At 40.3% G+C, this 17137-nt stretch overlaps 1 protein-coding gene across 3 annotated transcripts in view; it reads left to right on the forward strand.

The window, feature by feature from the left end:
• Positions 1–17137, forward strand: part of LOC120517183 (ICOS ligand-like) — a 90384-nt gene that overhangs the window by 43443 nt on the left and 29804 nt on the right. For 2 of the 3 annotated variants that reach the window (XM_039739357.1, XM_039739354.1), the window contains exon 6: positions 16083–16232. In XM_039739357.1, coding sequence (XP_039595291.1) covers positions 16083–16232 — 150 coding nt within the window. Of the gene's footprint in view, positions 1–12187; positions 12482–16082; positions 16233–17137 lie in introns of all 3 variants that reach the window. The other variant, XM_039739365.1, reaches the window with a different exon arrangement.

A 17137-nucleotide genomic window follows, 5' to 3' on the forward strand; every position in this document is an offset into this window, starting at 1 on the left:
ATATTTATGTTAATCCAAGACAGAGGCTGCGGGCCAAGGGCAGGGGGAAGCGTGACGTCAGGAGTACGGCGGGGCTTGCTCACTGTCCTGTTTCACTACTACGTGGCGGACGGCTAGTTCATTATAATTTGAAAATTCAAATAAATCTGTTTATTTAGAATTGTTTGTCCTGTGTTGTGTTCCTGTGTTTCAGATAATAATGACTCATGTCTGAAGTGTAGGCGTCATTGAGAATTGCCCATTGTTCTTTTTAATTCAGCATTCTGTCCTTTGACATTCCAACTGTGTTCAATAAGCACCCCACATTATTTGGGCTTACATTCCTAGTTCCATGTTGTTCTGGCTCAAGGAAAGACAAAATGATCATTTTTGAGAATAACGACCAGGAGGCACATGTGGTCATGAAATGTGTCAAATTCATAGCAGGAAACAAAACTATCAGTCATTTGAACTCAAATTGCTAATGAAAAATTAAAACACAAAGATGGAAAAACTGTAGATTCTGATCTCAGATCATTTACAGCCAGGCATGTCAGTCTGTATTTGATGACATCACCTATCACACATTCCTGAGAGATTCTGGGAATGTCTGTCATGGCAATAAGTGATGCTAATCACTGGAAAATAAACAAAACATAAAATAATTGAATGCTTTTAGAAACATTTTTGGAACGAAATAAAAGTAACACAAGATTCTTCAGGGTAAAAAATTACATGTATATCTTATTTAATGTCTTAACCAATAGTCAACAAAAATTAAGAACAACCTCCCATTATATTATGATTCACTGTCTCATTTTTGGTTATATATTGTTGTGAATTTGATACCAAAAGATTACAAATATGTGAGGCCTTCAAAATGGCACAGAAAGAAAAGGCCAGAAACCTAACTGGCCTGCCCAAAAATGGGTCTCACCCTAGGGCAGCCTGACCCTAGGAATTCACTTGGCTTCACGCTTGTCTAGGCCTCAGAATGGCCTTTAAAGAGCAAAATGCCAAAGAACAGTCTCAAACATATCAAAATATATTTCACAAAACAAAGTGCTATGAAACTCCGGCTTGTACAGAGACAAGTCCAACCAGAAACTTTATTAAGAAAATGGAAATAATAATACAGTAATCCTCCTCGATCGCGGGTTGCTCCAGACCCCCGATAGGTGAAAATCATGAAGTAGAAACCATATGTTTCTATGGTTATTTTTCTATATTTTAAGCCCTTATAAACTCTCCCACACTGTTTATAAATATTCCCACAGAGTTATACAGTATAATTCCTTTGTATTCTCTTAGATATTAGGTAAGATTCATTGAAATTATGTATATAAACACACTGTTTATATACAGTAAAACCTAAATATTATTTTAAAGATATTGAGTGTCTCCGATAGCACATATGTTACAGCCATTACGATAGACATGCCACCAGCAATAAATACGCACAATACAACAAAAATAGTATAAAGTAAATGTGTGTACAGTGACACTAAACGCAACGCGTACATGTACTAAGTACTGTAAGTAGAAAATTAATTATGGTTACTCACCAACAATGACACGATGACTTGTCCGATAACGATGAGTTTTATTTTACTGCACAACAAAGGAGAGCGTTACAGCTCTTCTAAAGGAGCCACTTCAGGCGATTGTGTAGCACTGCCGTTGTTCTTCTTCAATCCAAATCCCTAAAGCAGATTCCATCCAGACTACTGCCTTATTACATCCACTTACAACTCGTTTTGCACCCTGGTTAAAAGGACACTGCGGCGTAGAGCTTATATTCCTTTCCTACTTTTAAATAAAAGAATCGTAGCCTTCAACAAATCCAAAGCGTTTACCTTTTCGCAATCATTAACATCTTCCGTTTGCGCTTAGGCACGGCCCCTGAAGCAGTAGCAGATCGTTTGGAGCCATAATGAAGGACTTGACTATACACAAAGATAAACACAAAAGAGCACAACTCTTTACACAGCGAAACACGTTGATGCTGAATGAGCGAGACGAGACTTCCTGGTTAACACTGCATTCAGCAGGCAGGAACTTAACTGCGTGCTCTGATTGGTTAGCTTCTCAGTCATCCGCCAATAGCGTCCCTTGTATGAAATCAACTGGGCAAACCAACTGAGGAAGCATGTACAGGAAGTAAAAGACACATTGTCCACAGAACCCGAAGCAGCGAAAAATCCGCGTATATATTTAGTTATGCTTTCATATAAAATCCGCGATAGAGCGAAACCGCTGAAAGTCAAAGCGATATAGCGAGGATTACTGTACTGAAAAAACATCAAAAAGGAGTCAAAAGGGTATCCTGAAAGGCAATCCTCAGCAAACAAGTCCCAAAACAAAACCAGAAATCAGAATCTTTGGAACCGTTACAGAAGTCATGAAAAGTGTAAATACAAAGAAACAAAGAATCAAAATGAGGACCCACAAATCACCAGTCACATTCAATGAACAGCAAGGGTCTGCACTACCTGTGAGCCTTTATAGGAATGGGTGCAGCCCCAAATAGAGACTGACAGGTAGCCCGCCTCCTGGGAACCACCCACAAAACAAAAGGGACAGGGCAGAAAACTGATCAACACATGGAAACCAAACAATTAACAAAAGTGACAAAATATATAACGAATACACATAAATGACAATATTACCAGTAACTATCAAAGAATTAAAGCGTGAACGAAAAAGACATTAAAAAGGAAATAAACGTAATTTGGGGGCTTACACATAAATATACTGGATTAAGGTATGAAAGCAAATGTTTCTGTTTTGAAATGCTGGCCTCTTGTCTTTGCCGGCTGACCTGTCTGTCATCTCCATGACCTCTCCATTAATGTCTCCGCTTTCATGCGTCAAGAATGTGTTGTTTCTGTGTTTGATTGGAGTCCCTGAATCCTTGATGAGTTAGAGCCACGAATGCTACTTGTTAGTGTACTGCGGCTTCATGACTAGATGTTTAATCCCTCATTAATACATTGGACAGCTTCTTTAAATAATTGAATCAATGAAATGGCGTGAAGCACCTTGAGCATGAGAAAGGCCCTGTATAAATAAAATGTATCAATCCTATTATTAGATTGGGCAGAACGTCTGGTTTTTGTGCTGTTCCTACTATTGGTCTCCTTTTGAAAGTTTCCAAGGTGTCCATGTTAAGCTCAGTTAAATGTAATACACAAGCAAACTTTCATGAAAGTCTACTGTTTTGGAGTAACAGCTTGATTTTGTAGGCGTTCACCCTCCCATTAGGACTCCCAGTGAAATTCTTCAGACTCCATGAAGCCGGTATTTTAAATTGCATGAACAGTAATAATGGAAACACAAAATGATGTTTAATTAGACATAACCATTTTGATTGATCCACAATTCTTTAATTGAAGTCTTTTCCTCCGCTTGTCATTCATTCCATTGAATCAGTGACATGGAGTGTCACCTTCACTGTGAGTAGGGCCAAGCCTACCCAATATGACAACTTCACTATCATCAGCTGAACTAGTTTGATACAACGTTTCCATTGAAAGGCCTTAAAGTCGAGATTGTAGTATGTATCAAAGGAAATATCTGATCAGCGGTGGGTTGGCGCCCTGCTCGGGATTGGCTCCTGCCTTGCGCCGTGTTGGCTGGGATTGGCTCCAGCAGACCCCGTGACCCTGTGTTCGGATTCAGTGGGTTGGAAAATGGATGGATGGCTGGAAATATCTGATGAAGTTGTGATACATTTATTTTCACCCCATTGTAGCTGCGATCCCATTTACATTTTTTGAAATGTCATATAACCTACACTGTATGCTAAGATGGACCAATGGCAAGCTACATATGCGTAAAATTTCATTAAAATTACGAGCCATTTTATATAATTGGCCAAGAAACAAACAGATAAACAAACAGACTGGAGGTTGAATCGAGGTCCAGAGTAAGGAAAAGGGATAAATAAATTCAAACAAAGCCAAAAACAAATTAAAAGACAGATAGAAGGTATTGCAGTTTTAATTATAAAGATTCATTTTGTTAAATTAGTGCTATTTGTATTTACTTTGTTTACTTAAACCACTAGCTGTGCTACCTTTGAAAGACAGGATGAAATCTAAATAATCACCGTAGACGTCAGCGTTAACGTTTGCAGCACAACATCTGTTTCAATGTATTTTGGAATGCATGTCATAATAAAGCGTGTCGCATTTCTCATCCCAAAAGATGGCGCATCATCAACATTAGCAGTGTTTTTACAAGTCCTAAACCAAATGGCGTATAACAGAGACACAGCATCCGGACAGACACACAGATGCACAAATACACAGACAGTGGGAGAGAATAATTTGGAGGTGACAACAGTGTTTCCTCTAGGGGCCAGCTCCTGGTTGGAATAAGTTCTTTTTAATTGGGCGTCTTAAGTAACCGAGACTATATTGATATAATATTAAAAGGCGATACCCTCCAATAGTGATACGGTGGTAAGAAATCACATAAGAGAAAATAACTTGGCTTTCTTTAATGACGATTTATTTATTTATTTATTTTTATTTTTATTTTATTAATTTTATTACAATCCATACAAAGCAACCAAGATTTTACAAAAGAAAAATTGAGTTAAGAACAGATCGATCCCCACCCCTGAGAAGAGAGAGCAAGCCAAATAACGTTAAATTTAAGGCTTGTAAACATACTTTAAAACATAACATAACATAAATTTAAACATAATTTAAAAAAATTCTCTGTGCTTTATGAACTTATTTTAAAATATTACTGATTAGATCCTGCTAAGTTTTGAAAAACTTCTGTACAGATCCTCTAACTGAGTATTTGATTTTTCCAATTTCTAATAATATAACACATCGGTTTCCCACTGACTTAAAAGAGGAGAGTTTGGGTTCTTCCAGTTTAGCAGAATGAGTCTGCGTGCCAACAGTGTAGTGAATGCAATCACAATTTGTTTGTCTTTCTCCACTTTAAGCCCCTCTGGAAGAGCCCCAAACACAGCTGTTAATGGGTTAGGAGGGATTGTGAGTCCAAGGCTGTCTGACAGGTAATTAAAATTTTTTGTCCAGAATAATGTTAATTTGGTGCAGGCCCAGAACATGTGACCCAGTGAGGCTGGCACTAGTTTGCAGCGTTCGCAGGTTGGATCATGTCCTGGAAACATTTTGGAGAGTTTTAGTCGAGACAGATGTGCTCGATATATAATTTTGAGTTGTATAATTGTATGCTTTAGCATATGGAGCTCGAGTGAATTCTCTGCATTGCTACTTTCCACTCCTTTTCTGATATATTAATTGAGAGAGTTTAATGACGATTTACACGGCATAACAGACGAGGTAGCCAATGACAAGACTATCACCGAGGTGGGAGCCTGATGTATGCAGTCTGCCATTTTCGCTGCACTGGAAGGATTTTCAGGATCAGATGACGTTATTTCCCATAAGTACGTCAGCTTCAAAGGTGTGCGGGCAATGTTCCAGGGCTTTATACTCTTCCTCCATGTGCAGGCCCTCACTTAGGTGAATCATGCCATTGCAAACAAGCCAAAGAGAGGACTCAATTTCAATGCTGACTTTAACACACAGAAATAGTGCGTGTTGCCCATTTGTCTCTGTCTATCTCATCCTATGCTTGGCCTAGCAGTTCTAAATGCTGAGCCCCTTTGTACTAAATCTGGCTCAGCGTGTAGAAAGAAAAGAAAAACAAATTTAAAATATTTGCACAGAGCACAGTGACATTAAATTTATATTCTGATTACAAACAGTTAAGTGATTTGTTTTGCTGTCCGTATTAAAAGAAATCTACAGCATCTACAGCAGGTATCTAGTGCACCATGCAGTCCCTACATTTATGGATTGGAGGCCAGATGTCCACATGACCTCCATCATCAAACTCTTTCACGTGAAGCCTGTAAACCAGGAGGACTGACTTAGATCATTTATGTTAGGGGCTGGTGGGCTCATGGCCTTGGAACCCCTGCCTTTTCCTCTGGAATATTGTTGCTGTTTTTCTGTCCTCCGAGCCATCGGACCTTGCTTTATTCTTTGTTATTTAGTATTGCCTAATCTTATTTTTATATATTGTGGCGGCCAGGACGTCCCTTCAATATATGTTCCAGGGGAGCAACCATGAGCTGCTCAATACCTCCCCTGGGATGCTTGGTGGCAGCCCCCGCTGGCGGTGGTGCCTCAGATTCCCAGGGCTTCATGGGAGATGGAGTTCTCCACAGTCCTGTTGGGATCCGGGGTGGCCGCCAGGGGCACTGCATGGGTCCCTGAGCCTGGCTGGACGAGTCTTCAGCCCCACCTGGGAGTGCAACTGGAAACAGGTGATCAAGCACCTGGAGCACTTCCGGGTGGTCTATAAAAGTGGCCAGAAACCAGTCGGGAGGAGGAGGACGAAGCTTGACGGGAGGAGTGGTGGTGCCAGAAGGGAGTGTTTTGTGCTTAGACTTGTGCTTTACTTGTTTACGTGTTGTGCCTGTGGGTTCACGGGAAGGCGTGCTGCACAGATGAAGAAAAATAAATATTTGCTTTACACGTGCCTCACTGTCAGTCTGTGTTGGGTCGGGCGCAATATAGCGCCTTGTTACTATGTTTATTAACTTTTCTTTCTTTATTTTGTAAAGCACTTTAAGCTACATCATTTATATGAAAATGTGGCTATAGAAATAAATGTTGCTGTTGTTGTAGAGTATCTTAGAAGTAGCATGAAAGGATTAATAAATGTCAGAAACTTGTTCAAGCATATCAAGAAACAACATAAAGGCCAAGTGAACAACAAAGAACAAAAAGGGTCTGAATAAAGGATCAAGAAGTTGGCTGACTATTAAGTAACCAGGAACTCAAGAAGTATTAGAAAGGACGGTAGGGACCAAGAACAGAGTGAAGTGAAAATGGAGTGAAACTTTTGACCATTCTGAACATTTAGTTACGAACTTCTGTAATGAGTGCTCTCCTCGTCAAGCATTTGCTGAAGAGATAATTAAAGACGCAATGGACGAGTTTTCTCCAGCCTGGTTTCTGTTTCAAAGACATCTCATCAAACTTGTCCTAGTATAAGATAAGTTTCTTTCATTAATTAATATGCGAACTAGCAAATCGTGCTTCTGAAAATTTTGTAAGAATAAAAGCATTAATGAAATGATGATGATTGGAGAGAAGAACATCTTACGTTAGAGTAAGAAAGGAGATTATTTTAATAAGCAGTGATTTGTCAGAAGACTCAACATTAGAATAAGGGATGTTATTATAGTCAGTTACAACAGCAGGAACAGTTACAGTACAAAGTGTGACACGAAGAGGTTAGCAGAACATATTGGATAAGAAGGAAATGCAGGGCACACAAACAGTAAGTCAGTATGTGTGAAGCGTGGCGTCAGATAATGGAGTATACCGACATCTAGAAGAATTCTCAGAAAACATAATTTGTTGCATAGATATTATTGTGAGCGAAAATATTCCACTGTGTGTAACCCACAAGTATCTGTACGTTTAACTCTGGAAAATGTTGTGTACAACTGGCCATGGGTAAAAATGGGGCCTGGCAAATAAACTCTGACGCCATTAAATGTTTGTCGTTGTGACTTGGATATAGTCATACAATATGCTAAACAAACGGGAGTTGCCTACACTGTAATATAAAGGGAATACAGTAATCCCTCCGTGATAGGTGAAAATCCATGAAGTAGAAACCATATGTTTGTATGGTTATTTTTATATATTTTAAGGCCTTAGAAACTCTCCCATACTGTTTATAAATATTCTCTGCACAGTTATACAGTAAACCCTTGTTTATAGTGGTTGATCCGCTCCAGACAGATAAATGAATTTCCACGAGTAGGATTCTTTATTTATAAATCTAATATTTTCGCAGTTAGAGCATAGAAAACCTGTTTACGACCTTCTAAATACGTTTTTAACATTATTAGAGCCCTCTAGACATGAAATAACACCCTTTAGTTAAAAGTTTAAACTGTGCTCCATGACAAGACAGAGATGACAGTTCTTTCTTACAATTAAAAAGAATGCAAACATATCTTCCTCTTCAAAGGAGTGTCCATCAGGAGCAGAGAATGTCAGAGAGAGAGAGACAGAGAGACAGAAAAGCAAACAATCAAAAATCAATACGTGCTGTTGGGCTTTTCAGTATACGAAGCACCGCAATAAAGCAGCCGCAATGAAGGGATCAATGTGAAGGTAGTCTTTCAGCATTTTTACAGGCGCGTCCGTATCTTCTAAACAAACAGCCTCTGTGCAAACAGCCCTTCTGCTCACACCCTCTCCATCATGAGCAGAGAATGTCAGAGAGAGAGTGAGCGAGGCAGAGAAAAGCATCCATCCATCCATCCATTTTCCAACCCGCTGAATCCAAATACAGGGTCACGGGGTCTGCTGGAGCCAATCCCAGCCAACACAGGGCACAAGGCAGGAACCAATCCTGGGCAGGGTGCCAACCCACCACAGGACACACACAAACACACCCACACACCAAGCACACACTAGGGCCAATTTAGAATCGCCAATCCACCTAACCTGCATGTCTTTGGATTGTGGGAGGAAACCGAGCGCCGGAGGAAACCCACGCAGACACGGGAGAACATGCAAACTCCACGCAGGGAGGACCTGGGAAGCGAACCGGGTCTCCTAACTGCGAGGCAGCAGCGCTACCACTGCGCCACCGTGCCGCCCCAGAGAAAAGCAAACAATCAAAAATCAATACGGGCTGTTAGAGCTTTGAAGTGTGCAAAGCACCGCAGGGAAGCATATCTTATATCATTGAGGAGTTTTATTTAATACGTAATACATGCTCTGATTGGGTAGCTTCTCATCCAACCACCAATAGCATCCCTTGTATGAAATCAACTGGGCAAACAAACTGAGGAAGCATGTACCATAAATTAAAAGACCCATTGTCTGCAGAAATCCGCGAACCAGAGAAAAATCCGTGATATATATTTAGATATGCTTACATTTAAAATCCGCGATAGAGTGAAGCCGCGAAAGTCGAAGCGCGATATAGCGAGGGATTATTGTATCTTGTTTTGAGTTGTCAATGTTATGGAATCCCTGGAGTTTTTCCGTCGTAATGTTTCTTGTTGTCTGGTAGTTTGCCGCTGCTCTTCAGAAAGGTTGTTTGGGTAATTCATTTTCATTCACTGTCCAGGTGCAAGACTTGCTGCTGCTGATCTTCGGCTAATGTTGCTCTGTGATTTGTCATATGTTGTCTTTGTTGTACTAAGGCATCTCGCGGTGCTGGTTGGTCTAGTGTGATGTCGATGTTTCTGCTTCTGTGAGTTGGTGTTAGTAAGTAGGCGGCGAGAGCGTTTCTGTTGGTCGCAGGTAGGCTGTATGTGCCTTTTCATTTTATCATGAGGCTTATGTAGAAGTGAAGGAGGTATAAAATGGTGTTGTCATGATGCAGTTTCAGTCAGTAACAAAGTATGCACTGAATAAACAGTCCAATACCATAGTCGATAATTAGACACATTGAAGAAATGAAGACTAAAACTCTGCCAGGAACATGGATTCCTCGCTATTATTGTAGAGGCATATAGTAGTTGTGGCAACTGTTGTTTATATTGTGCAAATAATATAAGGATTTCTACAACCACAGGCAGTTGTCCATTTATTTAGGTGGATAAGCTGATTTCTGTCCATCCAGCAGTTACACTCTGTTGGACATATTCAGAGTAAACATTTGCAGCATCTCTGTGTTGTGATGTAAGATTTTGCATATAACTTGATAAATGTTTTTTATGTCTTTATTTGTAACTTAGGCAAAGCAATGTAAATTAGTGTTACTTTGGTGAGAGGCATTCTTGTTTGCCCACCCGTTTACAACTTTTCTTTGTAATTTTATGACAGGATTTGGGGAATGTGTCTTAAATCAGTTTGATGAGTATTTCTTTGTTAAAGCCTTTCTTTCATCCCCACACTGAGCCAGGTTAGTTTATCATATGGTCTTTTGCAGGTGTTAAGATTTACTATCTCCCCATTGGTCTGAGGTATGGCTGTTTGGAATTGGCTTGTCTCAGAGGCCTTTAAGTACCATGATATCCTATTGGCTGTAGGGGTTGGACAGAAAACCTATAAATTTGCATGCTCAACCACATTCTCTCTCTCTTACCAACAAATGACGAAGAAGCATATCTCTTGCTAACCTGTGATGATGTAGAAGTATCTTTCTCTTGCTAACAACTGAAGAAGACCATCACACCATGAACTGAAGACAACACAATGAAGAGCACAGCGTCAGCCATTTTGAACAGACATGTGGCTAAAAGCTGAGCACCAATGATGCCTTAACTAGAGACATTTTAAGTAACTACAAGTCTGTGTGCCACCTGAATTACACATCACCATTTTATCAGGTTGTATGGTTGCCAATATTCAAATGTACTTTGCATTTTGTTATTATTTATGAATATTATCAGTAATACATTATTTTATGTGTAACTGAACTCCTGCTTGTCTTTTTACTACATCTAATTGCCTGAGGTTATAGATATAGAAGGTAAGGTGGGGAGACGTTATATACAGTGGTAAGTCTGTGAGATTGTTAATGATGTTAATAATACAATAGGGGAAAGTAGAGCAATTTATATATTACTCTACCAAGATAAAACACTCTGTTATGTGCCATTTGATATGGGATTCATAAAAGCAGCACTAATATTTGTGTGGCGCCATCTGTTGGGTAGCAGAGACATAGCAACCAGATGGACACGCAAATATACAGACACTTGTCCTTTAATCAAGGTGCATTATTTATTAAGAACGTTATTTAATTGTAGCCTTTACACAAAAGTCTAGATACACAAGAAAATTCTTTCTTTCTTTCTTTCTTTCTTTCTTTCTTTCTTTCTTTCTTTCTTTCTTTCTTTCTTTCAACACTGCCCTCATCATGAGACATCCAGATATCAGTCTCCAGTTCGAGACAGATCCATCCAGCAGCGGGGTTCACATAGTGCTTTACCAATATTGTTATCACACTGGCAAACATACTGACACAACCTGAACAAAATTAATAATTAATTAATTAATAATCTTTTAGGGATGCAAGAACTGTTTAGTGGGGCTGAACATCCCATCATATGAATTGAAGGCAACAAAATGATAAAAGCTTTACCAAATTCATTAGGCATTATCTGTTCACCACTTCAACCTTGTGATTTCTTATTTGGGGGGTAAAAAAGCAGCTTTTATAAGACTTTTTAAAATAGAGGCTAAAAGCGTTGAATTAGAACTAATCATTCTACACAGCAAATTCCTTATGCAGATTTAGGTGACCCAATGGAATTATTTACCAAAGTCCAGTCCCTGACCTGGAGCTCTGTGCTCAGTTTTGGTCTCCCGGCTGATTCTGGGACAGAGAGCTCTGAGCTACGAGGAGGGACTGAAGGAAGTTTAACCCTCATTTGAGATATTTTCAGAAATTGTGTGATGTGCACAGGTGAGCTGGTCACGTGGCAGCTCATTTTGTGTCTCCTTATTACTTGGCTGCTGATTAAGGAATAAGAGACAACAAGTCAAGTTAATTTAAACAAAGGCAAAAGAAGTTAATTAGCAGCAAAAACTGGTTCACTAATTACGAACATGGTTAGAATGAAAACCAGCAGCCACTGCGGCCCTCCAGAACTGGAGTTCGACACCCGCGGTTTAAGCAAATGGTGATTACAAAGTAACTTAACAAACTTATGATGGGACTTAGTTCAGTGGACCCCAGATGTCATTTCAAAATGTTTGAAGAAGACACAGATGGAAACTTTTAAGAGGGAATTTTGAACAGACATTGGGACATTTTTCTTTAGACACAAAACAAAAGACATGGAGTAATTGACCAGTTAGTGTGGTGAATATTAGGACATTGAAAACTTGACTAGAGAATTTTGTCCAAAAGTTAGATAGACGTTGTAAGTGTTAAGAACATTTACTTAACATTTTATTATGTCATATGTTTAACTGTTCAATGAATTGCTTACTTGTCTGCCCCCTTTTAAGAAAATAAAAATAAAATGTTCTCATGTCAGGTATAACAAATCCAGTGAAAGTATTTGAAGTCAGTTGGTAAAGCGTCATTGTGAAGGATTGTGGGGTGTCTGTGAGCCAAACTGAGGCCTCTCCAGCCCGGTTTCCCAGTCCATTGTACGTATTGAGGCTTAAACTGGGGCTGTGAGTGTTGGTTTAGTCCATTTAATGTGTTTCTGTCTTTCCAGAGAGTTATTCTGTCCCAGTAGTTTATGGACAATCAGCACCGATGTTGAAGAATAAAGAAGCCTATTTCACATGCGTGTCTACTGGGGGATTTCCTGCTCCCAAGGTCCAGTGGTCTGTGAATAAACAGCCAGTTCAGGACTCAAGCCGAGTAGACACAAGACTGAGCCGAGACAGCAGGGGTCTGTACAGTGTCACCAGCGTCCTGACTGTGATTGTGACAGGAGACATGTTTGTGTCCTGCACTGTTGAGAATGAGAGGCTTACAGAGAAGAGGACATCGGCTGAAAATGAATGTAAGTAAAGAAACAGCAGGCTACAAGCCTAGAAAGTCATATGGGAAAGATAATCTGGTGAGCCCCACACAGGCCCACCATCTTTCCTTTTCTATTGTGTGGAGCTTCAACTACCGTCACTGGCAGCAGTCATCTAGGAGTACAAAGGCAGCGGTTCTTCTAGACTCAGTGTATTTAACATAACAAATGCTCTTTTATAAATTGATAATACAATCAAACATGTACCACATTTTCCTGAAACAAAATTACTAACAACAACATTCCATTATCAAAACATTTACGTTTGACATACACAATAACTTCCAAGGTGGAGCAAACAAAAAATTCCACAATAAGCAATGACAAAAGCCATTCCCGGCTCCACTGTAAAATCACGCAGTGCTCACTGTGCACCATGTGCGGGGCTGAGTGCGGCGGGGCGAGTTGGAGTGCCAGCTGGGGAAACCCATTTAATTCAAACAAAAAAGATCAAAACGCAAAACACTGCTGTCTCTGTGACGCTACAGCAGTTGTCAGCTTGATCTCTTTAAACTGCTCTGGTGACGTTCTTAGGGACTTTATATCTAGCGTGGTCAGGTCTAAATAGGACGCCACCTTCCAGGAATGTCCCCCTTTTGTAACAGATGACACAAAAGGGGTGGAGCTTCTTTGGCTCTGTTGCCCTAAAGGGGCGGTTCCTCAAAGCTGTGAGGGAAAAATAAGACAAGACTGTTAGTGACGGCGCCCCCTCTTGTCCAGGAGTGAGCACGGAAGGCGATCCTCTGACACGGATACGTTTATGAAAAATCAAACGCGGCTTTTATAGAATGAGAGCACTTTAACGGCCACTGATGTCCAGAGTTTTATGGTGTTGTTTGGATAATATGGTTAATTCAAATACCATTTAACAGAAAAGAGAATTTATATAGGTTTGTTTTAAAACTTAAAGCATAATTGTTTGTTTTCTGTAGGATAAAGAACAAACATTTTTCTTTTCTTCCATCTGTTGAAGGTGGGAGTTTAGTCTTCTAAGGCAGGGCTTCTCAAACTCGGTCCTGGGGCCCACAGTGGCTGCAGGGTTTTGTTTCGATCCGATTCATAATCGGTGAGCAACAGCGGATGACGCTTATCTCATTTAATCAGCTGGTATATATTTTTTTCTCTTCTCTTATTGTACATTAAGAAAGCACAGCAGCATGATTTCAAAATGTGTAAGACATTTAGAAATATTTCTATTTTTGCTAGAGATTGAAATGCTTAACTCACTTTTGATGATTTCATTCTGTTTTGTCCTTTTCTCTGTGCAGTTTGCTCCCTTCATCGTGTCTTAATAATGACAACTAAAAACGAGCAGAGCAGACACCACGACAAACGGCACTGAACCATGAAAGGCTGCAACTACTTTAGCGTTAGAGCCACTAATTAGAAAATCATGGATTCATTAAACAATTAGAAAACAGAATGAAAATCAAGAAGGATATACTGTTAAAACAAGAAAAATATATTAATTCCATAAAACTGCTTAGTACATAGTGTGGCAGGCAGCTGGCATCCATGTCCAGCCGGGACACCCTGCACACTATATTCAGGGGGAGCAGCCCTGGACACTGCAATACCTCCCCCTGGACACTTGATGGTTGCCCCCCGGTGCCCGGGGTGGAGTATTGCCTTGGTTTCCCACAGGCCTCCTGGAAATTGGAGTTGGGTGCAGCCCTGTTGGGTCCCGCAGGCACCGCCAGGGGGTGCTGTGTTTGGGCAGCATATGCATCACACCCGGAAGTGCAGCCGGAACTCGGTGATCAAGCACCTGGAGCACTTCTGGGTGAACTATAAAAGGAGCCAGCGAACACCACTCAGGGACCAGAGTCGGGTAGAGGAGGACAAGGTTGATTGGGAGGAGTGGTGGTGCCAGAGAGGTGTGCTTATTTGGACTGTGTTGTGCCTGTGGGGATTACGGGCAAGACGTGCCCAAGAAATGAAGAAAATAAAGTCTTTATTGTGTTTTACACGTACTCAGTGCGAGTCTGTGTCGGGCACAATATAGCACCTTTTATCACTATATATATGTGTATATATGTACTGTATATGTCTATATATATATATTTGTCTTTTGTAACCAAACATAGTTCTCTGACCTCTATATTATTCCCAAAACACAAGAACTTGGGAAATAACAGTTCACTTAATTAGCCCAGGAGTCCAACTTTAAACAGAACTCGTTGGAACAAAACCTGCAGCCACCGAGGGTCCCCAGAGCTGAGTTTGGGAATCCCAGTTCTAAGACATCAAACTAAGTAAAACGTATGGAAATGAGTAACTGAGAATTTTTTTATAAGTAGATTGTATTTTTGCTTAGTCCTTTCTGATCCAAATGCTCCTATTTTTGCTGGATTCCTTGACTAAGTTGGTCTGTTCTTTAGCTTTATAATGGCTCCCAAGTTCTTGCCGTTGTAATGGCTCACATGACGACAGCAATCACATTCACTTTCTCTTCTCTACATTCCGTGTATAGTTGTTTCTGAGCCATCTTTCCTCGTACCAGGCACACGTCATTAGGAGGCATCTTCGAGGCTCTGTACAGGTAAGCACTTCCACCCCAAGCAGAGAGGGGGCGCACTCTTTAACACAATGTCTCTTTCCATCGGCAGTTCACGGGAACCTGAAACATCACTTTAAGGTCCACTTCGTTATGATCTGCCTCTTCCAGGAATCAAAACCAACCAGGGTCAGAAGGAGGCTGCCATTTTGTTGACTAACCGCAACTGCGAAGGATCACACAGAAGCATTACGTTTTATTCTTGTTTTAGCCCCTCAGGTGTTGTTTATTTGGGAGAGATCTTCCCTCTCTAGCCTTGGATTAAATGGGGATCCTCTGGTTCCCCAACACTTCTTTGTGGCTCAAAGTCTGCTAAGATCACACTAGTTTTATTAGAATGAATAAATTCATAAAAACTGCTGTAACCACCCAACGCCAACATAAAGCCTAGAAAATATTCTAAATGTTGATGTAATTCAAACTGTTAAACTAACCACAGGATTATAAAAGTGGAATGAAGCAAACCGCCATTTTACTTGCAGTTAGTTGGTAAGCAGTGGTTAGTGTTGGGTAGATTTTACTTGAACTTTACCAGAGATTGTAAGGACAGGTCTAAGCGAGGGCTGATGGAATATCTGATATGTACAGTATGTACTGTGTGTGACAACATGGCGCGCTCACTCAGTGCATTTCAACGTCTATCCAATAGCTGGTCAACAGTTCAGCTTATTTGACATTTCTTTGGAAAGAGAAAGTGTCAGGGCCACGAGCGTTCAGAGAGAGAGCACTAGGAGCTGAAATTCCAGGTTTATTAGTTGGTGTAGATGAGCATTTAAATTCTGTGAAGTCAAAATGGGGTGTGGGAAGATGAATTAAAGACAAGTTCAGTAAGACACACAAGTAAAGAGATGGCTGACAATAAAAATCTGTGGCTACTCTCATGTTTCAGCATGCAAAACATAGCAAACATGGCAAACTCCTTCTCACGCCTTGAGAACTCATTGTAAGCCACTCATTTTTCAGCCATTCATCTTTTAAATATTTTATTTATTTATTTTTTGCACTAACAATGTGTTTAATTTGCAGATCAGATTGAAACTGTGAAAAAGCTAAAGGTAACCAATAGAGGAGCCCGGGTGACAGGAATGTCAGTGCCAGTGGTACTGCTGATTGGAGCGATTGTGACGTCAGAGTTTATGAGGAGCGAAACTTTTAAGAATAACCACAATCCAGCTGGTATGTTGAACTTATCACACGTGAGCTGACGGTGTTTAATCATAGAAATGTGTCCACAGAAAGCACTTTACCCTCCAGGGATTCTGTTTTATATGAGTAGACAACTTAATCCTGGAAGCGTTTACATTATTAGCCTGGTTTTACATGTTCCTACCCCTGGAATTGTTAATATGGACTGCTGAAACTTGTGAAGGATTCATCACAAAAATCAATCATAGTCTCAATCTAAAATCCAAGAGGTACAGTAAAAGAACAGAGTAAAAGATCACAAGAATCCAGAAACTCATTAATTACCAAAAATAGCAAAGTAATGCGGTAGAGCTCACTTACCACCTATCACATTCAATGAACCGCAAGGGACTCTGGGAGTTTCCTTAGCTTTTATAGGGCTGAGGGAGCCCCTTGATGACCATAGACATGTGGCCCTGCCTCCTGGGGTACCACTCACAGAACACACAAAACATAACAGAACAAGCATAGACACATAAATATTAAAAATACACAGAACTAATAAAAAATAGAGAATAATGCAAATAATTAACACCAGTAACATTATTAACATAAAAAAGATGAGCAAAAGGGACATATAAAAGGAACTTAAACACCAGCCAGGGGAGGAACCCCGGGTGAAACATAAGAAAACCTCTGAAATGCCTTAACAATGGCTGAGACCCACCATGCTAACAGTTTCCCCCACTGCAAGGGCTGGACCTCTGGATACCCAAAGCAATGGCCATGAGCAGATCCTGCCGGGATCATAGAAGATGGCCTGCTCACAGATCACTGAAAGGATTTAGAATCACCGACCCTCAGGTGAACGCTACTGTCGGCAATAAGGCAGTTTCAGTGAGGTCATCAAAACTAAACATTATTTCATGCTACACTGCTAGTGTACGGTGTCCATT

The sequence above is a fragment of the Polypterus senegalus genome, chromosome 1 (assembly GCF_016835505.1).
Source record: "Polypterus senegalus isolate Bchr_013 chromosome 1, ASM1683550v1, whole genome shotgun sequence".
NCBI classification, from domain to species: Eukaryota; Metazoa; Chordata; class Cladistia; order Polypteriformes; family Polypteridae; genus Polypterus; species Polypterus senegalus.